The sequence below is a fragment of the Ornithorhynchus anatinus genome, chromosome 1 (genome assembly GCF_004115215.2).
Source record: "Ornithorhynchus anatinus isolate Pmale09 chromosome 1, mOrnAna1.pri.v4, whole genome shotgun sequence".
In the NCBI taxonomy this organism is placed as follows: Eukaryota; Metazoa; Chordata; class Mammalia; order Monotremata; family Ornithorhynchidae; genus Ornithorhynchus; species Ornithorhynchus anatinus.
Window position 1 is genome coordinate 176131166 of NC_041728.1, and position 24441 is coordinate 176155606.

The window sequence follows — 24441 nt, forward strand, 5'->3', positions numbered from 1 at the left end:
AACACTGTCCTAAGCACTTGGGAGTGAACAATAAGAATAAGCCCTCATTTCCTTTTCTCCCATTCCCTTCTGTGTCACCCTTGCCCTTGAATATACTCCTTTTCTATATTCATCCCTCCTTCAACCCCACAGCACTTCTATACATCTCCATAATTTATTTTATATTAATGTCTGTCTCCCCCTCTAGAGTGTAAGCTCACTATGAACAGGGAACATTTCTACTAACTCTGTTATATTGTTCTCTCCCAAGCCACTAGTACAGTGCTCTGCACACAGTAAGTCCTTAATTAATATAATCGATTGACTAATTGATCAATAGAGTTAATAGCCATGATCCTACCCTCAAGGAGCTTAGTATCTAGTGGGTATTCAGTACAGTGCTTGGCACACAGTAAGTGTTCAACGAATACCATTATTTGTTGTAATTAGTAGTAGTAATAGTAATATTAGTGATAGTAGTATAGATATGAATAGAATGGCTCCTGGGGTGGAGTGGGGGTGAAGGTAGAGGCATACCTAGGTGCTTAGGAGATGAATACTCAAGGGCATAGGTGATGCGAAAGTGTTAAGAGGGAAGTAGTAGGATGAATGATGATTCTGACTCTGGGGGATGTCTCAGGGTTGGCTGCCCTCAATCAATGGTATTTATTGAGCTCTTACTATGTGCAGAACACTATACCAGTAGCTTGAGAAAAAGCCTAGCAAAATTAGCAGATACGTTCCCTGCCCATAATGAGCTAAGAGTCTTGAGAGGGAGACAGATATTAATATGAATAAATAATTTATGACATATCATTTAAAGATATATACATAAGTGTTGTGGGGCTGGGGATGGAGCGAATAGCGATTGTCAAAAGGTCACAGATCCAAGTGATTTTAGAAAGGTTTTGAAGATGGGAAGAAGAGGGTCCTGACCTATGTGAAGTGGTTGGGAGCTCCAGGCAGTAGGGGAGGGTGTGAGCAACTGGTCAACAGCAAGAGGGAGGAGCGTGATGCTTAGTGAATAGGCTGCTATTAGAGGAGAGAAGTGTGTGAATTGGGTCGTAGTGGAAGATGAGCAAGGTAAAATAGAGGGCAGAGACCTAATTGAGTGCCTTAAAGTTAGTGATCAGGAGTTTCTGCTTCTTGCAGGGAAAACTTGAGGGCAACCATTGGAGGATATAGAGGAATGAGGAGATGTACATAATGTGATTATGCACAATTCAGGCAGAATTCCACCTATCCTCACCACCCTGTCTTCCCGTGACACAAAAGTACCAACTCTGCAATATTGTACTCTTGCTAGTGCTTAGTTCAGCATTCTGCACTCAGTAAGCACTCAATAAATAGGATTAAGAGCCTAGATTTTATTCATACCACCTCCCAGCTCCACAGCTCTTATGTACATGTCTGTAATTTATTTATATCAATGTCTGTCTGACCCTCTAGACTGTAAGCTTGTTGTGGGCAGGGAATGTGAGTGTTTATTGTTTTAGTGTGCTCTCCCAAGTGCTTAGTGCAGAGTTCTGCACATAGTAAGCGATCAATAAATATGACTGAATGAATAAATGAATGAAGGATTCCAAAAGGCTAGAATGGAAAAAAAAAAAAAACTATCACTCCCAGCTTCTCATAGAATGATAGATGTTTCTTCTGCAGCATGGCCTAGTGGGGAGAGAGAAGGACTGGGAGTCAGGAGAACTGGATTCTAGTCCTGGCTCCACCACTTGACTACCATGTGACACCGGGCGTGATTAAGTTGTCTTGTTTTTGTCTGTCTCCCCCGATTAGTCTATAAACCTGTCAATGGGCAGGGATTGTCTCTATCTGTTGCCGAATTGTACATTCCAAGTGCTCAGTACAGTGCTCTGCACATAGTAAGCACTCAATAAATACTATTGAATGAATGAATGAATGAATGAATGAATTTGGCTTCTTTCTCTGTCTTCCTGTTCTGTACCCCCTGCTCTTCTGGGACTTGACCAGTCTACATTTCTGTGGCAGGTTAACTGGTCTTGGCCCTTTCCCACTCAGTCCTTAAATTCCCTTTTAACTTAACTCACTAGAAGTCTTGACTATTAAGGGTCTCATTTGGGTGTTGTGAAGCAGTATGGCCTAGCAGATGAATGACAGAGACTGTGTCGAATCCGATTACATAGTATTTACTCCTCCATTTAGTAGAGTACCTGACACATAGTAAGCACTTAACAAATACCACAGTTATTATAATTATTATTCTTTGGACCTCCAATTCCACGTCTGTAAAATGAAGGTAAAATTTCTGTTTTCCCTCCCGCTTGAACTTTCAGCCCCCATGTGGTACAGAGACTCTGTATTTGGCATATTTCTTGACACAGAGTAAATGCCTGACGATGACCATTGTTAGTTTCGCGAAGGTTTGTTTCAGCTTCTTAGGTCTGATCAAACACCAATAAAACCTAATTTGGAATAATAATAGTTATAATAGCTGCGGTATTTAAGTGTTTACTATGCTCCATGCACTGCCCTAAGCACTTTGAGGGACCAACCCTAACCTGAATGTTTCTGAAGTCAGAGTTGGCTTTTTTTTTTTTCTGCAATTTAGGTCATTCACGTAAGTTGAAACTATCGAGTATTTGGAAAGTTAGAAAGTTTATCTGTCATAGATAAATGTTCTAAATGGCAACAAATGGAGTATTTCACCAAGATCCTTAAGGTTACTGCTAGTCATTCCTTTCTTCCGGAAAGAAAATCTATTTTCCTTTCCTAGTCCTTTAAAGGAGCAACTGTAGAAATGCCAGAGTCTTGAAATGTTATTATCTTAAGGTCTCCCAACTCATATTCAACAATAAATTCTGCCCAAGGCTATATGAAGAGGGTCTGCGTTTTCAGATCAAAGTGGATTAGAGGCACTTGGAAAAATTAGAATGCTTATTTGATCTAAACATAACTTTTTTTTAGGGTTTGTTCTCTTCTATCAAGCAAGGTTAAATCTTTAACCCAGAATTGAAATAAATCCAATCTGGAGAGCAAGGAAAGAAATGAGGGTGATATTTAGGAAACACATACTGAATATCTGTTATATGCTAGAGGATGTGTTAAATCATAGCATTAGACACCTGGAGGAAGTACTCATTTTAAAAAGGACAGGGACTATTCCAGCATTGGATTGTATGATTGGCCAAAGGGAATCTTACTGTGTAGGAGGTAGTCACCCTGATTAATATGGGCAGGCAGATGGATCCTGGCTATAACACTCTAATTAACATAGCTGCTCTAAAAATGTTACTTTTTTTTCATAAAAGCCATTTGTTTATAGCCACCATCTGCACATCAAGTAAACATGAGTATTCTGTGAACTTCACCCTCTGCTAAAATTAAGTTGTCACCAGATAAATGCCTTCTTGTTTTATCTAAGATAGCATTGATGATAAGAATCCATTAGTCTCTGTTAGGACTTCCAGAACAGGTTCTTATTTGGATTGTTTGGAATCACATTCCCAATCCACTTTTAATGAGCAAAGGAATAAAATTATATACTCCAGTTTCTGCAGCATTATAGTATTGTTTGCTCACCTGTACAAGCTCAAAGAGGGTGAGTTGAAAATGATAACAGAGTAACAGACAGAGAAACAACGTGGCCTAGTGAATAAAGTACAGACCTAAGAGTCAGAGACTTGGATTCTAATCCACAGTCTGCCACTTGTCTTTAGGATGCTCATTTATATATTCAACTGTTTTTTCCCTCTATACTGTGAGCTTGTTATGGGCAGGGAATATGTCTGCTAATTCTGTTGTCATACTCTCGCAAGGGCTTAGTACAGTGCTCTACACCCTTTCCCCTTTGCTCCAGAACTCCCAAGGTCACTGTCAAGAGTCTGCTTCTAAGGCACAGAACATGAAGATGTCCAGTGCCTTATCAGAACTCTCAGACAACCAGACTCTCTTGTTTCAAACCAGATAAATGGCCACTCTACTCTGCATGGATTTCTGATATTATCATTAGTGACTAGAAACTCAATTTGTTACTGCTCTTTCACCAACTCAAATAGCTCTGAAAATAAGCTCAAATAAAATGGAACAAAACGAGACCACATCTCCTCTCTCTAACTTCTGCTTTGACTGATTAAACTTAAGACCATGGCTACCATTTTCTTCTAGTATACTCAAACAATCCCCTGGCCCCTAGAACAGTGCATATGTGTCCAAACATACGAACACACAGCCACATTTTTAAACTCTGTTGCTCCCCTTATGTGTAATCTTTTTTTTATGTTTGCCTCCCCCTACTAGACTGTAAAGGCCTGAGGACAGATATCAGGTCTACTAAGTCTATTTTGGGGTTTTTTTGTGTGTAGGAGGGTTTTTTTTACTGGTATTTAAGTGCTTACTACATGCCAGGCACTGTTCTGATGTAGATACAAGCTAATCAGCTTGGACATAGTCCATGTTCCAAATGGAGCTCACAATTTTAATCCCCATTTTACAGATGAGGGACTGAGGCACAAAGCAGTTAGTGACTTGGCAAGAGTACAGGCTTGGGAGGCAGAGGACACAGGTTCTAATCCTGACTCCACCACTTGTCTGCTGTGTGATCTTGGGCAAGCCTCTTAACTGCTCTGGGCCTCAGTTACCTTATCTGTCAAATGATGATTAAGACTGTGAGCCCCATGTGAGACAACCTGATTACCTTGTATCTGATCCAGCACTTAGAACAGTGCTTGGCACATACCATTATTATTATTATTGCAGGGAAGGAAGCAGAATCTTACAGCGCTCAGGGCTGGTTTTGTGTACGCTGTCGGGAAGCAACTGGGACATTCTGGCCAGGAGGTTGTGCGTTCTTGAAAGAGTGGAAGAGTTCCCGTTACCCCTGAGCGCAGGCATGTGGCTAAACTCATGGCATTTGTTAATCAGATAATCAAGGCTTGCATTTGCAACTTTAAACCTCAGTGGCTTCAAAAATCATTCTGTAGAACTCAGTTTGTGTATCCTCTGTTGTAATCCTGTTCAGTTGTTATTGTTTTTAATACTGATTGAATCTCAACTTTGGTCAATTATTGTTTTAGGACATCTAGATCAGGCACCTTCATTCATTCATTCAATCGTATTGATTGAGTACTAACTGTGTGCAGAGCACTGTATTAAGCGCTTGGAATGTACAATTCGGCAACAGATAGAGTTAATTCCTGCCCAACAATGAGCTCACAGTCTAAAAGAGGGAGACAGACCACAAAACAAGTCACCATGGCCTCCCCGGAAGTACTGACTCGATTCCAAATGGAGTTTCTCATCCCACCTTCCTCGGATTACTCTGAATATAGAACGATTACCTCTAGTTCTAGTTTGATGCTAAATGACCTAAGGAGCCCCAACCTCAGTCTTGTGAGACAGAAGATGCAGAGTCTAATAAGGAGAGTGATGAGGAAAAAAAAAATATTAAAGGAGCAAGAGCTTTAAAGACTTCAAAATGATTTTGTCTCCATGCACAAGGACGGTGAGAGCTCACAATTTATGCAAATTCATGCAAATGATTATGCAAATGAAAAGAAAAGAGAGGGAGCACAAGCAGCTGGTTATGTCCCCGAGAAGTCCCACGCATCACTCTAGTGCTTTTCACATCGAAGAACTGAAGGGCTTGTGCTGTGAAGAGCGGGGGTGAACTGTTAAAGCAGCTGTGGAAGCTTCTGAACTCCCATCTATCCCTTCTAGATCGGTTCCACCCCTTATTTTTCATTTTTTCTTTTCCAGGCACCAACCTCAATGATGGTCTGTGGCATTCAGTGAACATCAATGCCAGAAGAAATCGAATTACCCTGACACTGGATAATGACGCAGCCTCAGCTGTTCATGAAACAAGCCCCGTGCTGATATATTCAGGAAACAGCTATTATTTTGGAGGTAAATTACCAGACCTTCCAGAAAAAAAAACACCCCACTAAACTAAAAAAGACTCAAAATTCAGCTGACCATACCAATGACAGTTTTAGTTTAATGACACTGTATGGAAGACAGTCTTCTGGGGGCAAGGGTGGATAAAGGTCCATGTAGGGTCGGTCTCAGTTTGGGCAATAGTCTTAGCAGTGAAAGGAATTTACAATCGATTGAAGATTTGAAGCCAGGACACATGTTCTGTGACTCCCTGAAATACAAAATCTGAAACTGGAGAGACTTTCACAAGACATCAGCAAAAACAGCAGGATAAAGCATCACCACGCCCCTTGAGTAGGGGAGTAATTCCCCCAAGCGGTTACCACTATAGGCATACTATCGAGGACCAAAGGTGTATTAAGCTTGTTGGAGATAATTCCAAATCAGAGGTCAGATTAAGGTAAATATTAGTAGAAAAACACACACACAACATGCACACACACAATTTAAGCCCCGAACTTTGCTTCCCATTCATAACATTTAAGAATATTTCATGGGAAATTGAATCATTCCTAATTAATGCGTATTTACAACTCCCAGTGGGCATCAGAAAAACTTTGCCAGAAAAAGCTTTCCTTAACTCGCTCCCTTGTCTCACCCCATCAGAATAAAATTTATTAGAATCCAAGTATGAATTATCTGTTTATATAACAATAATAATGATTATGGTATTTGTTAAGCACTTACTCTTTGCCAGGCACTGTACACTGTACACTGTACACAGTCCTGGCGTGGATAGAGGCAAATTAGGTGGACCACAGTCCCTACCGCATGTGGGGCTCACTGTCTCAATCGCCATTTTACAGATGAGGTAACTGAACCACAGAGAAATGAAGTGACTTGCCCAAGGCCATGCATTCGATTCATTCAATTGCATTTATTGAGCGCTTGCTGTGTGCAGAGCACTGTTCTAAGCACTTGAGAGAGTACAATACATTTACCCCAAAATATAATTCCTAATTCTTCTATTGATCCTTTTTATCCATTTTAAAGAGGACACAAAATTGAAGAGTCCTTGATTTATGGCAGGCTGGCTTGGCATTCCAAAGCTGGGGCTGCTGGTTTTCGGTGAAAAGCTGGATACTTTCATTAAGAGTCTGAACAGACCCTGAGTACTCACTGGTCCGATGTTGAGGACTTGCTGACTACAGTGCTCTGCACACAGTAAGCGCTCAATAAATGCAATTGAATGAATGAATGAATAATGAGCTGCTAATAATAATGACCACAATAATAATGGAATTTGGCAAATGCTTACTAAGTGCTAAGCACTGGGGTAGATTATAGGGAAGCAGCGTGGCTCAGTGACAAGACCCCGGGCTTGTGAATCAGAGGTCATGGGTTCTAATCCCAGCTCCTCCGCTTGCCAGCTTCTGATTTTGGGCAAGTCACTTAAGTTCCCTGTGCCTTAGTTACCTCATCTGTAAAATGGGGATTAAAAACTGTGAGCCCCACATGGGACAACCTGATCACCTTGTATCCCCCCCCCCCAGTGCTTAGAACAGTGCTTTGCACATTGTAAACACTTAACAAATGCCACCACTATTATTATAAAAGCAGTTTGGACACATGGGGCTCACAGTCTATGATGGAGGGAGAACTGGTACTTTTGCCCCATTTTACAGATGAGGTAACTGAGGCACAGAGGAGGAAAGCGACTTGCTCGAAGTTCCACAGCAGGCAAGTGGCAGAACCAAAATCTGAACCCAGGTCCTCTGACTCCTGCCTTCCAGATCCTAAACAAAAAAACAGCAGCCAGTTGTTATTTTTGTGGGCAGGGATTGTGTCTGTTTATTGTTCTAGCGTTCACTTCTGAGTGCTGAGTACAGTGCTCTGCACACAGTAAACACTCAATAAATTCAACTGAATAGACTACGAATTTCTGCTAATGGAGCCTGAAATGATTTGTGATTGCTTATTAATAGAACTCCTGTGTTCAAGTCTGTTTTCTCAGGTATTTTGAACTTTTAATAACAGTGGAGGTAGAGGTCACTGGATAAATAAGGAATCTTTGCCTGTAATCTTTGGGCAAAAGCTATCACACACACAGGTCTAAACATTCTTTTTGTAAACATAGACAGTTTGTCTCCCTATATAAGAGTGCATTTGAAATGTTTAAAACAATAAACATACATATTATGCATGAATAGAATGCCTAAATATATGTCACACACACCTATATATACAGTATATTCATATACACAACATATTGTTTATATAATTTTGGTACTTGTTTAGCACTTACTATGTGCCAAGCATTCTTCTAAGCTCTGGGGTAGATACATGTTAGGTTGGACCCAGTCTCTGTCTCACATGCTCACACTCTTAATCCCCATTTTACAGATGAGGTAACTGAAACCCAAAGAAGTTAAATGACTTGTCCAAGGCCACAAAGCAGAAAAGTGATGGAGCTGGGATTAGAACCCGTGACCTACTGACTTTGAGGCCCGTGCTCTATCCACTACACCATCAGTAAGCCCCTCTAGACTGTAAGCCCACTGTGGGCAGGGAATACATCTGTTATATTATACTCTCCCAAGCACTTAGGATGGTGTTCTCCACATAATAAGCACATAATAAATACGATTGACTGACGGACTTCATGTTTTTCTCTGTCCTCTAGGATGCCCTGAGAATGTCACCGATTGTCCATGTTTCAATCCCACAAAAGCTTTCCAAGGCTGTATGAAGCTCATCTTTATTGATAACCAGCCCAAGGATCTTCTTTTAGTCCAGCAAGGTTCCTTGGGGAACTTTAGTGATTTACTCATTGATCTGTGTAGCATCAAAGACAGGTAATTATTGTCCCCTATTTTATTTCCTCCCACTCCCCACTGCCCCCACCCAATCCCCACCTGCTACTCTAACAGTTCTAAGTATGTGTTTCTTTAAGCAAAATTAAGTTTCTCCGGTGTTAAGTACACTAGGTATAACTGAGTCTTCTAATGGCAAGGTATTATGGGGCTGGAATGTAAGAGTAGTTTGAATGAGCTGAGACATCCATGGTGATGAAGAAATGTAATTTGCTAATTAAATCAAAATACATATTTGTGGAAGGATTAAAATTTATGTGTAAAACATTTTGAAGCTGAGTGGAGGAACAAAGGATGGGGAAAATTGTTTCAGCAAATAACTGTACTCTTTTCACACTAGGTGTATTCTTTAAGGAGGGTGTTAACTATCTATGATAAAGGTATGAGGTGTTTTGAGGAGATGGTGGGAATCAAGACTGTATCACTTGGTGGGTTCTAGCAAATCACGTGATCTTCCTTATTATGCCTTGCCACTTTGAAAAAGTTGATCCTGCAAATTTCCATTTTGGAAGGATGTTGTTAAAAATCTGTCATTTTTTCATAAAGTATTTTGAGATCTTTGGAATGGACACACATAGAGAGGATGAACCATCATTTCTATTGAGGCCTGGCTAAGCAGTCAATCAATCATATTTATTGAGTGCTCACTGGCTGCAGAGCACTGTTCTAAACATTTGGGAAAGTACAGTATAACAGAGCTGATAGGCACGTTCCCTGCCCCAGTGTAATAATACAGTGTAACCACTTGATACAGTTCAAATTCACCATGAGCTACTGTAGTCCCTAAGGTCAAACGAAGCATAATTACTTTATTGATAGGAGGGTTATGGGTAATAATGATAATTATGGTATTTGTTCAACACCTACTATGTGCCAAGCACTATTCTAAGTGCTGGGGTAGACACATGGTAATCAGGTTGTCCCGTGTAGGGCTCAGAGTCTTACTCCCCATTTTATAGATGAGGGAACTGAGGCCCAGAGAAGCTAAGTGGCTTGCCCAAGGTCACACAGCAGACAAGTGGCAGAGACCAGGAGAAGAACTCACGTCCCCTAATTCCGAAACCAGTGCTCTTTCCACTAAGCCATACTGCTTCTCTCTATGATGTAATTCCATCATTTGTTTGCTAGGACTCTTTATTGTCAATGATTTATTGGCTTGTGAAAGACTTTATTAACTGATTTTTCAGCTCTTCTTTTAGCTTAGGCATCCGCATGTGGAGTGGTTAGAGCATGGGCATGAGAGTCAGAAGGTCGTGAGTTCCAATCCTTTCTCTATCATTTACTGTGTGACCTAAGTCACTTCATTTCTCTGGGACTCAGTTCCCTTATCTGCAAAATGGAGATTGAGATTGTGAGCCCCACATGGGACAGGGACTGTCCAAATTGATTTGCTTGTATTCACCCCAATGGTTAGTACAGTGCTTGGCATATAGTAAGTGCTTAAGAAATACCATTACTATCATTATTATCACTAATAATAATACATACTACAATTGTTATAAATTTAATGGCATTTGTTAAGTGCTTACTATGTGCCAGGCACTATTCTAAGTGCTGTGGTAGATTCAAGATAAGTGGGTTGAACAAAGTCCCTGCCCTGCATAGAGCTTACAGTCTTAATCCCCATTGTACAGATGAGGGAATGAGGCCAAGGGAAGTGAGTTACTTGCCCATGGTCACACAGCAAATAGCATGAAAAGTTGTCTTTTTCTTATGATCACACAGCAGACAAGTGGCGGTACTGGGATTAAAACCCAAAACCTTCTGACACCCATGCTCCATTCATTCATTCATTTAATCGTATTTATTGAGTGCTTACTGTGTGCAGACCACTGTACTAAGTGCTTGGAAAGTACAATTGGGCAACAGATAGAGACAATCCCTACCCAACAATGGGCTCACAGTCTAGAAGCGGGGAGACAGACAACAAAACAAGTAGACAGACATCAATAGCATCAGAATAAATAAATAGAATTATAGACATTTACACACTCTACCCGCTAGGCCATGGTCCTTCTCTATAATGGTATTTGTTAAGCGCTTACTTTGTGCCAGGCACTGTTCTAATAAGTGCTGGGGTGAATACAAGAAACTGTGTTGGACGCAGTTCCTGTCCCACATGGAGCTCATAGCCTCACTGTCCATTTTACAGATTAAGTCACTGAGGCCCAGAGAAGTGAAGTGACTGGCCCAAGGTCATACAGCAGACAAGGGGGAGAACAGGTATTAGAACCCATGACCTTCTGACTCCTGGGCCCAGGCTCTAATCACTAGAGTTACGCTATTTCATCATGGTTATATCAGGGCACCAGAGAGGTACAACAGAATAATCCCATTTAGGATGTCAATCATTAATTTCATCACCGATCATTTGGTTCGTAATGAAATTCCCTGTAGGTTGACATGTAAATTTACCTATTTCAGCATTCTCCCTTAAAGCAGCAAGCTCAGCCATTTTGAGGCCCCAAACTGTCAATCAACTGTATTTATTAAGCATAGCGCTGTATTAAGTTCTGGGTAGTGTACATTTGACTTAATAGACCCAATCTCTCCTTTCAAGAAACTTATTATAGCAGAGGAAACAGAAACCAAAATAAATTTCAGGTAGGCGAAGCAAGAGCATAAAGATATGTACGCTAGAGAAGAGAGGGGGTGAGTACCCAAGTGCTCAGGTGATGAGGAAGGGCTGGAGCATCAGAAGGTCATGAGTTCATTCATTCATTCATTTAATAGTATTTATTTAGCGCTTACTATGTGCAGAGCACTGTACTAAGAGCTTGGAATGTACAGAGTGATAACAGATAGAGACAGTCCCTGCCCTTTGACGGGCTTACAATCTAATCGGGGGAGACAGACAAAAACAATAGCAATAAATAGAATCAAGTTCTAATCTCACCTCAGCCACTTGTCTGATGTGCAAATTTGGGCAAGTTACTTCACTTCTCTGTACCTCAGCTACCTGATCTGTAAAATGGGGATTGAAACTGTGAGCCCGATGTGGGACAGGGACTGTGTCCAACCTGATTTGCTTGTATCCACCCCAGCGCTTAGTACAATGTCTGGCACATAGTAAGTGCTTACCAAATACCACTATTATTACTAGGTGGAAGTTTCCAGTACGCTATCAGTCTTGACTATGGGAGGGAGAGTCAAGCAGAAGCATATCTAATTGTACATTTCAACCACTTAGTACATTGCTCTGCACATAGTAAGTGCTCAATAAATACTTTTAAATGATTGACTATCCAATCCATTACTAGCTTGAGCAGTGGCTAACGAGTGGCAGGCAATCTGCTACAAGTCAAAACTCCCTGGGCAGAGACTCGAGTTTACTGCATGGAAGGAGGCAGTGGTAAACCACTTCTGTATATTTACCATGAAAACTCTATGAATCCACTACCGGAACGATGGCAGATGGAGGTGGGGCGTTCTGGGAGAGATGTGTCCATGGCGTTGCTATGGGTTGGAGATGACTCGATAGCACAAGACAGGAAGTGGATAAGGAGGTGTCACCCATCGCCGGGGACAGGTTCTTTCGGAATTGGCACGGCGAGAGAGAGAGAGAGAGGCCGGGGATGGAAAAACCTGACTTTTGTATAGAATTTATTCCACGTGGCAGATTGAATTTAATTAATTATTTAGACGCAACAATCGGCCTTCCCTTTTGGGGGAAACATGGTGTTAAAGTTTCCCCTTTGGGAGGAATATGGGGTTAGAGCTTCCCTAACGGGAGGAATACACTGGTATGTTACTCGCGTGTGGGCAGACACCCGAGCCCACTTATGATTTACTCACAACGTGGTGAGGCGGCTGGCTCCCACCATGTGCTCACCCCACCCAGGAGGAATCCACCTTTACGTTAAATACACTTATGCGTTAAACACTAATGAGTTACATACACTTATGCATTAAACCCAGTTATGCATTACCCACTTATGGTTACTGGCACTTGGTGAGGTGGTTAGCTCCCACCCTGTTCATGTCCCACTGGGGAGGCACCCACTTAGACATCAAATCCACTCGTGTGCTACTCGCTCTCGGTGAGGCGGCTAGCTCCCACCCTGTTCATGTCCCCCTGGGGAGGCACCCACTTAGACATCAAATCCATTTTAAACGTTACATACCCATGGTGAGGCATCTGGCTTCCAACCCCACGAGCTCTCAGCAGGAGAGGACATTCACCCATCCCACGGCTCCTCACTTGGTGCAGGCAGAGCGGCCTTCTCATGCTCTGGACAGAGGCGACTCACAACCGGCTGCTCCAAGGCCCATTCCTCTGCACAGAAGGTTAGAGGCGGCAGGTATTTATCACCTGTGCTCTTAGGCCATTCCAGTTTCTGGCCTCAATTTATCCAATCTCTGCCCTCCCCCCTCCTCCATTCCTAATTTGATTGGCACGGGGGCGAGGGCCACCTTCTGTATTCCCAGCTTGGGCTGTCAATCTGGCAGTTTGGGTTGTGGGGGCGGTGTCCCATCCTCACCTCCGAGTTCCGCCTGCTGACTCAGGAGGTCACGAGGTAGTATTTGACCTTGAGATGATCGGTACCCCAGGGTCACCTGGGACAGGAGGTGAGAAAGTCAGGGCAGGCTTCCTGGAGGGAATGTGATTTCATAAAGGGCTGTTAAGATTGGAGGAGTGTTGGTCTACCAGGTTGAAGGGAGAGGGTGAGAGCCAGATTGGAAGGGTCAAGGAAGGAACTGGAGGAGAGGAACTGGTAACGTTCTCATAATATCCCGGCTGGATTATTGTGTCAGCCTCCTCTCTGACCTCCCTTCCTCCGGTCTCTCCCCGCTCCAGTCTATTCTTCATTCTGCTGCCCAGATCATCTTCCTGCAAAAACGCTCTGGGCATGTCACTCCCCTTCTTAAAAACCTTCAGTGGTTGCCTATCAACCTCTGCATGAAACAAAAACTCCACACTCTTGGCTTCAAGGCTCTCCATCACCTTGCCCCCTCCTACCTCACCTCCCTTCTCTCTTTCTACTGCCCACCCCCCACCCTCCACTCCTCTGCCGGTCACTTCCTCACTGTCCCCTGTTCACGCCTATCCCGCCGTCGACCTCTGGCTCACGTCCTCCCCGTGTCCTGGAACGCCCTCCCTCCTCACCTCCGCCAAACTAACTCTCTCCCCCTCTTCAAAGCCCTACTGAGAGCTCACTTCCTCCAAGAGGCCTTCCCAGACTGAGCTTCCCCTTTTCCCTCTGCTCCCTCTCTGCTTCCCCTCCACCCTCTGCTCCCTCCCCCTTCCCCCCTCCTTCACCTCCCCTCAGCTAAGCCTCCTTTCCCTTTGCTCCTCCCCCTCTCCCTTTCCTTCCCCTCAGCACTGTGCTGTGTATACATTTTTATCACCCTACTTATTTTGTTAATGAGGTGTACATCCCCTTCATTCTATTTATCGTGATTGTTGTCTTGTTTTTGTCCATATGTCTCCCCCGAGTAGACTGTAAGTGCGACATTGGGCAGGGATTGTCTCTATCTGTTGCAGAACTGTACATTCCAAGTGCTTAGTTCAGTACTCTGCACATAGTAAGCACTCAATAAATACTATTGAATGAATTAAAGTAGGTGTAGACAACTCATTCAAGGACTTTGGAGGGGAATGGTAGGAGGAAAATAGGTTGTTAACTGGAGGGAGCCATGGGGTCAAGGGAGAGGGGATTTTTTTAAGATAAGGGAGACATGAGCATGTGTGCCAAGATCGTGGCGTTGCCAGCAGGCCTTTGAGAGGAATATTCATTCAATCATATTTATTGAGTGCTTACTGCTTGCAGAGCACTGTACTAAGGAACAGCATTGGCACCAGAGGTCCAAGGTGATTGGACAACCGTGCACTGTAGAAAAATGATCCGCGCAACAGATCGAAGTATGGATTGGTGTAGGGAGAGAAAGGTGGGAGGTCAGCGAGGAGGTTGATTCAGACCTTGGGCAAGTCACTTCACTTCTCTGTGCCTCAGTTCCCTCATCTGCAAAATGAGAATTCATTACCTGTTCTCCCACGGGCTCTTGCCACTGAGCCACGTCGAAGGGTGGAAAGTAACTGAGGTCAAGAGAAGTGAAGTGACTTGTTCAAGGTCACACAGCAGACAAGTGGTAGAGCCAGGATTAGAACCCTTGACCATCTGACTCCCAGGCCTGTGCTCTATTCCACTACTCCATGCTGCTTCCCTAACTTCTCTGTGCCTCAGTTACCTCATCTGTAAATTGGGGATTAAGATTAATAATGTTGCTATTTGTTAAGCGCTTACTATGTGCAGAGCACTGTTCTAAGCACTGGGGTAGATACAGGGCAATCAGGTTGTCCCATGTGAGGCTCACAGTTAATCCCCATTTTACAGATGAGGTAACTGAGGCACAGAGAAGTGCAGTGACTCGCCCACAGTCACAGAGCTGACAAGTGGCAGAGCTGGGAGTCGAACCCATGACCTCTAACTCCGAAGCCCAGGCTCTTTTCCACTGAGCCACACTGCTTCCCCTACTTGTAAGCCCTACTTGGGACAACTGATTTCCTTGTATCCACCCCAATGCTTAGAAAAATGCTTGACACATAGTAAGCACTTAAATCCCAATTTTGTTATTATTATTCGATTTCCATGATTATGGATATTCTCTGCCTCTCCCAGAATTCTGACTCAATTGTTAATTGCGAACAGTGACACTATTATTGACATCCCAGGAGTTCTTAAAAAAAAGAAAACAAACTTCCAAAAAGTTTGAGAGAATTAATACATAAAATGTTCTTTCTCAATAGTAAACCAAATCACAGATCTGGGGCTATGACTTTATTGCCGGAGGTGTTGAAAGATAAAAATCTTGCAGCTGATGGGAAGAGACATTAGCATCCAACACCTCAGGCTATACAGAAGAGAAAATATCTTATGTATTCCATGGGTAGATGTGGAAGTGGGATTGTTCATTCACCCATTCATTCCTATTTACTGAGCACCATACTGAGCACTTGGACAGTAGAGAAGCAGCATGGCTCAGTGAAAACAGCCCGGGCTTGGGAGTCATAGGTCATGGGTTCGAATCCCAGCTCTGCCACTTGTCAGCTGTGTGACTGTGGGCAAGTCACTTAACTTTTCTGTGCCTCAGTTACCTCATCTGCAAAATGGGGATGAAGATTGTGAGCCTCAGGTGGGACAACCTGATGACCTTGTATCTACCACAGCACTTAGAACAGTGCTCTGCCCATAGTAAGCGCTTAACAAATACCAACATTATTATTAGTTTTTACCATACAACATTGAGGAGAGGCGATCCCTGCCCACAAAAGGCTTACAGTCTGGGATGGGGAGGGGAGACAGACATCTGGGCTGTAGTGAGAGAGATTTTATTAATGATATGTATATATCTATGATTCTATTTCTCTGTTTTGATGGTATTGTTGCCTAACTACTTGTTTTGCTGTCTCCCCTTTTAGACTGTGAGCCCATTGTTGGGCAGGGATTGTCTCTATCTGTTGCCGAATTATACATTCCAAACACCTAGTACAAAGCTCTGCACACAGTAAGCGCTTAATAAATACGATTGAAAGAATGAATGAAAGGAGAGAGCAGGCCATTTAACTTCTTTGTGCCTCAGTTTCCTATTAAAGAAAATGTGATAATCTGTAGAAGCCAGAGGTCAGTTAACTCCAAAATATTTGAAAAATGTTTAGAGAGTGAGAGATTAATTCAAGCCCTTCCCTCGAGGTTGATAGAGTTGATAGGATGACCAGACAACCTTGGAAGTCAACAACACTATTGTCATGCAAATGGAACCCTGTCACAGCACTGGTAGTGACACTATGAATTTGAAAGGGACAACCCCAGGCCCTTCATCCAGACAACAGGATGACATAGTCCATTTTTGAATTCATCCTCACTGGCTTTAGCTTCTGCGGTCTCCTCCATCAGACACCATTAAGGCACTTAGAAAAGTGCTCTGCACATTGTAAGCGCATAACAAATACCATCATCATTATTATTAGTAGTACTTCAGCCTATGCCAGTTGATCCGGACATTAAACTGCCCGCTCGCCCCTCCTACCCCAATATCTCTTACACATAATCATCTGGCCACATACTATATTGATAAAATGGAAAACTTCAGGCATGATTTCCCCTGCTCCTTTCCAGTCCCTCCTTTCTCCTGCCTCTTCTTTTATTGCCCTGTCTTTCCCAGCAGAATCTCAAAAAGGAGATCTGCCACTTCCTCTCAAAAATCTACCTTTTCCAATGTTGCTCATTACCCTCAGATTAAAGGGTAATGTCCCTTTTAAGAGACAAACAGGGTCGAGTACTTTGCATCTGAACCTACAGAGGTCATTTAAGAATCACTTAGGCCCTTTTCGTTCGGGCCTGCAGATCTGCTTGGTATTCCTCTGCTCATCAGATGTCAAGGAACAACAAAGGCGAAAGACAGAGATTGCAATTTGTAACACATGCTACATCTTCACTCTGCATTTATGTCTCCATCAACCACATGTTCCCTCATTTTCCTCCACTGGGTGGAAGCTTCCTAAATAAGTACCAGAGAAACAGCTTTACAAGGCATTATACTTAGTAATGGAACTGACCTTTAAAATGCATATTCTTCTTGTCACCTTGTGACTCCTTCTCTGGGCTTTACTGTCATCTGAAATGTTATTCTTAACCTTCTGTGTGTGTATGTATTTACCTGTGAAGCCCGAGGAGAGAAGAGAAGACAGTAGGTGCCTGTGAATTCCTGTCTGTTTGCTGTGTATGCACTTTGGAAGGAAGTGGACCTTGGGGAAATTATTCTCAATTTACTTTTCTTGAAGGTAATGGAGCAGGAAAGCCTAGCCTGAACATTGTGGCCGGGGTTTGTTATTGTTTAATATTGGCCTTTGCCTCGCTCTCTATTATGAGATCCTGTCTTCTAGTACTTCCCAACATTTCAAAAAGCAGCATGGCCTAATGGATAGAGCACAGGCCTAGGAGTTAGAGGACCTGGGTTCTAATCATGGCTCTGCCACCTGTTTGCTGGGTAATCTCAGGCAAATCACTTAACTTAACATTTAACCTTAGTTACCTCATCTGTAAAATAGGGATAAAGACTCTCAGCCTACGTGGACCGGGACTATAATCAATCTGATTGGCTTGTGCTTAGTATATATAGTGCCTGGCACATAGTGAGTATTTAACAAGTGGATAGAGTACAGTGGATTGAAGCAGCATGGCTCAGTGGAAAGAGCCCAGGCTTAGGAGTCAGAGGTCACGGGTTCAAATCCCAACTCTGCCACTTGTCAGCTATGGGACTGTGGGCAAGTCACTTAACTTCTCTGTGCCTCAGTTACCTCATCTATAAAATGGGATGAAGACTGGGAGCCTCACGTGGGACAACTGATTACCCTGTACCTACCCTAGCACTTAGAACAGTGCTCTGCACATAGTAAGCGCTTAACAAATACCAACATTATTATTATTATTACAGGCCTGGGAGTCAGAAGGACCTGGGTTCTATTCCTGGCTCCACCATTTGTCTGATGTGTGACCTTTGGTTAAATCACTTAACTTCTCTATGCCTCAGTTATCTCATCTGTAAAATGGGAATCGAGACTGTGACCCCCATGTAGTATAGGGACTCTGTCCAATCCTCTAGACTGTGAGATCACCGTGGGAAGGAATGCATCTGTTGCTATACTGTATTCTCCTAAGCACTTTGCACAGTGCCATGCAACAGTAAGCTCTCAGTAAATACGACTGAATGAATGAACCCGATTTGCTTGTGTCCACCTCAGTGCTTTAGTGCAGTGTCTGGCACATGGTAAATGCTTAATAAATATGACAACTATTATTATCGTTATTAAATACTATTAATAAATACATAAATAAAGCATACACGTTGGAATAACAGCACAGAGAAGATTGGGTCAAAATTTGCACCCTGTTTATAGCTCCTCCTGTGACCTATTGACATTGTGAGTTATTTACAATGTGCTTAGCCCTGTGCTTTATACAGTATAATCAGAAGCAGCCTGGGAGTCAGAAGGACATGAGTTCTAATCCCGGCTCTGTCACTTTTCTTCTGTGTGACCTTGGGCAAGTCACTTCACTTCTCTGAGCCTTTTCCCTCATCTGTAAAATGGAGATTAAGACTGCGAGCCCCATGCTGGACAGAGACTGTGTCTGACCTGACAACCTTGTATCTACCCCAGTGATTTATCAGTGAAGAACCTGAGGAGGTTAAGTGACTTTAACTGAGAGCTCACAACAAGGGATGGAACTGAAATTTGAACCCGAGTCCTCCTACTCCCAAACCTGTCCCCTCTCCATTCAGCCATGCTTCCTCTAATAGAAATTAGGCTGAACAACAAAGTAGTAGTATAAGTATTTATTTCTTGAGCACCATCTGAATGTAGCGCAGTTCACTAGATTGTAAATCCTTGAGGGCAGGGATCATGTCTACCCACTTTGCTATATTCTCCCAAGCACTTAGCACAGTGCACTGCACTTAATTTATACCACTGATTGACCAGTGATACATTTGGAAAACACAGAAGACATATGTGGCATTTCCTCATCCACAAGAAGTTTATACTCTAATTTGATCTCCATACTCAAACTACTTTCTCTTGAGACAATAATTGATGCCCTCCACTGAACTAAACTCCCTCATTCCCCTGTCCCTGGACCAATCTCATACCACTAATCCTGAATCACCTTCACAGTACTTTTCCTCTATTCTTGTGCCCAATCTGCAGGACACTGTTGGTGGAAATCCAGACAACGGGCTGATATTGTCTGTCATAAAATCATCCTCACCTCCTTTAACTTTTGCCCTTTTCTCCATGGCATGCCCAATGCCCGCACCAGCTGTACTATTTCACTCCCTGCTCAAATCCTCTTACCCATCTCTTACCCTTAATGACCTGGCCAAATATTTTATTAATAAAATTGAAACCATTATATGTGACCTCCATAAAATCCTCTCTGATCCTTTCTAGTCCCTCCTTCCTCCTGCCCCTTCTTAGATTCTCTCATCTTTTCGAGCAGAATCTCAAAATCCCCTGCCTCCTCTCAAAAATCTATCCCCTTCAACCTCATCCCTTGGAACCTCATCAAAACACTAGATCTCTCCCTATTTCCCTCTCTGACCATCATCTTCAACCATTCACTATTCAGTGGCTTCTTCCCCATTGATTTCAAACATGCTCTTCGATCAACGGTATTTACTGAGCACTCAATATGTGCGGAGCACTATACTAAGCACTGGCAAAGTACAACAGAATCAGCAGACACATTTCCTGCCCATAGCGAGCTTACAGTATCGAGGAGGATATGGACATTAATATAAATATTTTATAACATATAATTTAAAGATATGCATAAGTGCTGTGGGGGTGAGGGAGAGGTGTATATTACATATTCAAAGGTCACAGATTCAAGTGCATAGGTGATGCAGAAGGGAGAGGGAGTGAAGGAGGATTTAATCAGGGAATGCACTCTGGTGGAAGCGTGTCCTTAATAATGCTTTTAGTGTAGGGATAGTAGTGGTCTAGTGTATATCATGGTGGAGGGAGATACGGGCTGGGGGAACATGTGGGCAAGGGGTCGGCAGTGACGTAGATGAGATTGGGGTACAATGAGTAAGCTGGCACAAGAGGAGTGGACTGTGCAGGCTGGGCTCTAGAAGGAGATAGGTGAGGTGAAATGGGGCAAAATGACTGAGGAGTTTAAAGCCGTTGGCAAGGAGTTTCTGTTTGACGTGGAGGTACATTGGCAGCCACTGGAGGTTCTGGAGAAATGGGGAGATATGGACTGAATGTTTTTGTAGAAAAATGATCTGGCAGCATAGTGAAGTAAGGACTAGAGAGGGGAGAGGCAGGAGGTCAGCGAGAAGGCAGATGCAGTAGTCAAGATGGGATAGGATAAGTACTTGGATCGGCATGATAGCAGTTTGGTTGGAAAGGAAAGGCCAGATTTTAGTGATGTTCTCAAGGTAGAACTGACAGGATTTAGTGACAGGTAAAGGACAATGTCAAGGTTATGGGCTAGTGAGATGGGAGATAGTGGTACTGTTTATAGAGTTGGGAAAGTCAGAAGGAGAATAACATTTGAGTGAGAAGATAAGGAGTTCTGTTTGGACATGTTAAGTTTGAGAGGTCAACAGTACAACCAGGTAGAGATGCCCTGAAGGCAGGAGGGAGTAGAAGATTTCAGGGGAGGAGAGGTTGAAGCTGGAGATGCAGATTTGGGAATCATGTGTATAGGGATGGTAGTTGAAGCCATGGAGGTGAATGAGTTCTCCAAGGGAGTGAGTGTAGATGGAGAATAGAACGGAACCTAGAACTGAACCTTGAAGGACATCCAGAGTTAGGATGTGGGAAACAGAGGAGTAACACTTGAAAAAATCTGAGAAGGAGCAGTCAGAGAAATAGAAAGAGACAAATAAAGGATAGTGTCAGCCAAGTCAAGGTTGGAAAAAGTTTCAAGGTGAAGGGGATGATCTACGATATTGAAGGCAGTTGAGACATCTACAAAGATTGGGATGTAGTAGGTGCTGTCAGATTTGGCAAGAAGAAGGTCATTGGTTGCCTTAAGACTGTTTCTGGGAAGTGTCTTCCATGTATGCCAGACTGGAGGGGATCATGGACAGAATTGGAGGAGGGGAATTAGAGATAGTGGGTGTAAATAACTCTCAAGAAATTTGGAGTGAAATGATAGGAGATAATTAGAGGAAGTTATAGGTCAACAGGTTTTTTTTTTTTAATAAGGGATACATAAGCATGTGAGAAAGCAGTGAAAAAGAAGCTGTTGGAAAGTGAACAGCTGAAGATGGTTGTCAAGGAGAAAAGAAGGGGCAGGAGGTGGTGGTGAGTTTTTTAAAAAGTATGAAGGGATGGGGTCAGAAGCAATGGTAGAGAGGGGTAGATTTAGAGAGGAGGTGAGAGAACTCATCTTGAGTTACTGCAGGGAATATAGGGAGAGGCGAGTGAAGAGGTTGGAGGAGGAGGGGTGGCTTGGAGAGGAGCAGAGGAGATTTTAAGGAGATGACTCCTGAAGGTTTCAGTTTTGTTGATGAAGTTTGTGGCCAGGTGATTAGAGGAAAGAGATGGTTGGGGAGGGGAGGCAGAAGTTTTGAGTAGGGAGTTAAATGTCTGGAAAAACTGGTGGAGGCAGTAGGTATGGGAGTGAATTAGGAAAGAGAAGTCTTGTTATCAGGCAGTGGAGAGAGCCGAATTCAAGCAGATAAGAATGAAATTAAGGTGGACAGGGTGAAAAGGATGTCTGGATTTCTGCCAACAGAGCTCCACAGCTTGGAAACAGAAACGGAGGAAGCGGGCTGAGGCGGTGATCCAAGGTTGGGGGTTAGCAGATCGAGAGCGGTGGTGGGAAAGGGAAGAAAGGGAGTTAATAATAATAATGTTGGTATTTGTTAAGCGCTTACTATGTGCTGAGCACTGTTCTAAGCGCTGGGGTAGACACAGGGGAATCAGGTTGTCCCACGTGGGGCTCACAGTCTTAATCCCCATTTTACAGATGAGGTAACTGAGGCACCGAGAAGTTAAGTGACTTGCCCAAAGTCACACAGCTGACAAGTGGTAGAGCCGGGGTTCGAACCCATGACCTCTGACTCCAAAGCCCGTGCTCTTTCCAGTGAGCCACGTGGAGTTGAATTCAGTGGAGAGGATGGTGTTGACTTCTTGAGTGTGTGTGTGTGTGTGTTTAGAGAAGGTAGTTTGGGTATGGAGACCAAATGGGGTAGAATAGCTATAGATTACTGAAAGGGGTCAAAAGAGTGACAGTCTCTCTGGGGGAAAAGGACAGATATGCCGGGTGTGGGTGTATGGGAAAGAGAACAGGTAAGGAGTTTATGGTCTGATAGAGGAATTTCAGAATTTATGAGAGGGTAGAGATTGTATGGTGAGTGGAGATAGTAAAATTAAGTGGGTACCCATGTTGGTGAGTGTGTGAGATGAGGTGGAGTAGGAGGTAGACAGTGGAAAGATCACTGGGGACATCCACGTGGATATTGAAGTCCCCAGAGATCAATGTAGGGATGGAGAAAGAGAGAAGAAAGGTGAGAAAGACATCACAATGGTTCAGAAAGTTGGAAGAGGGGCCTGAGAGGCAGTAGATGATCGTGACTAGTAATTGGAGTGTGCAGTTCAGACAGATGATACGGTTTTCAAAGGAAGGGAAAGAGAGGGATGGGGGAGGAGGGTTGGTGAGAAAGCAGCACTGGGAAGTGAGAAGGAGGCTAAAACCTCTCCCTTCCCCAGTGAGTCTCGGGAAGTGGGAGAAGATGAGGTCCCCTTTGATTCTATTTATCGTGATTAAATTGTCTTGTTTTTGTCCTTCTGTCTCCCTCGATTAGACTGTAAGCCCGTCAATGGGCAGGGATTGTCTCTATCTGTTGCCAAATTGTACATTCCAAGCGCTTAGTATAGTGCTCTGCACATAGTAAGTGCTCAATAATCCCCTCCCCCCCAACAACCCCCTCCCCTACTTTCCCATCCTTCCCTGCAGTATCCTCAGAGGAGATCTCCTCCCTCCTCGCAAGTGCCACCCCCTCCACCTGCGCCTCGGACCCCATTCCCTCTCACCTTCTTAAAACCATCGCCCCTGCCCTCCTCCCTTCCTTAACTTCTATTTTTAACCACTCAATCTCCAAGGGCTCCTTCCCCTCTGCCTTCAAACACGCCCACGTCTCCCCCATCCTAAAAAAACCCGCTCTTGACCCCACTTCCCTCTCCAGTTATCGTCCTATCTCCCTACTACCCTTCCTTTCCAAAATCTTAGAACGAGTCGTCTACAATCGATGCCTAGAATTCCTTAACTCCCATTCTCTCCTAGACCCCCTCCAATCTGGCTTCCGTCCCCTCCACTCTACCGAGACTGCTCTCTCTAAGGTCACCCATGACCTCCTTCTTGCCAAATCCAATGGCTCCTACTCCATTCTGATCCTCCTTGACCTCTCTGCTGCCTTTGACACTGTCGACCATCCCCTCCTCCTCCATACCTTATCTCACCTTGGCTTCACGGACTCTGTCCTCTCCTGGTTCTCCTCTTACCTCTCTGGCCGATCATTCTCGGTCTCCCGCTGGAGCCTCCTCCCCCTCCCATCCTTTAACTGTTGGAGTTCCTCAAGGGTCAGTTCTTGGCCCTCTTCTGTTCTCCATTTACACTCACTCCCTCGGTGAACTCATTCGCTCTCACGGCTTTGACTACCATCTCTACGCAGATGACACGCAGATCTACATCTCCGCCCCGTCCTCTCCCCCTCCCTTCAGGCTCGCATCTCCTCCTGCCTCCGGGACGTCTCCACCTGGATGTCGGCCCGCCACCTAAAACTCAACATGAGCAAGACTGAGCTCCTCATCTTCCCTCCCAAGCCCGGTCCGCTCCCAGACTTCTCCATCACCGTGGATGGCACGACCATCCTTCCCGTCTCTCAGGCCCGCAATCTCGGTGTCATCCTTGACTCGTCCCTCTCGTTCACCCCACACATCCTATCCGTTACCAAGACCTGCCGGTTTCACCTCTACAATATCGCCAAGATCCGCCCTTTCCTCTCCACCCAAACGGCTACCTTACTATTACGGGCTCTCGTTATATCCCGGCTAGACTACTGTGTCAGCCTTCTCTCTGACCTCCCTTCCTCCTCTCTCGCCCCGCTCCGGTCTATTCTTCACTCCGCTGCCCGGCTCATCTTCCTGCAGAAACGATCTGGGCATGTCACTCCCCTTCTTAAACAACTCCAGTGGTTGCCTATCGACCTCCGCTCCAAACAA

The 24441-nt window shown here is 43.9% G+C and overlaps 1 protein-coding gene across 1 annotated transcript in view; it reads left to right on the plus strand.

Annotated features, from left to right (window-relative positions):
• CNTNAP5 (contactin associated protein family member 5) overlaps positions 1-24441 on the plus strand; it is a 746584-nt gene that overhangs the window by 434996 nt on the left and 287147 nt on the right. Inside the window, exons 9-10 of the mRNA XM_029075794.2 lie at positions 5710-5859; positions 8513-8684. Coding sequence (XP_028931627.1) covers positions 5710-5859; positions 8513-8684 — 322 coding nt within the window. The remainder of the gene's footprint in view (positions 1-5709; positions 5860-8512; positions 8685-24441) is intronic.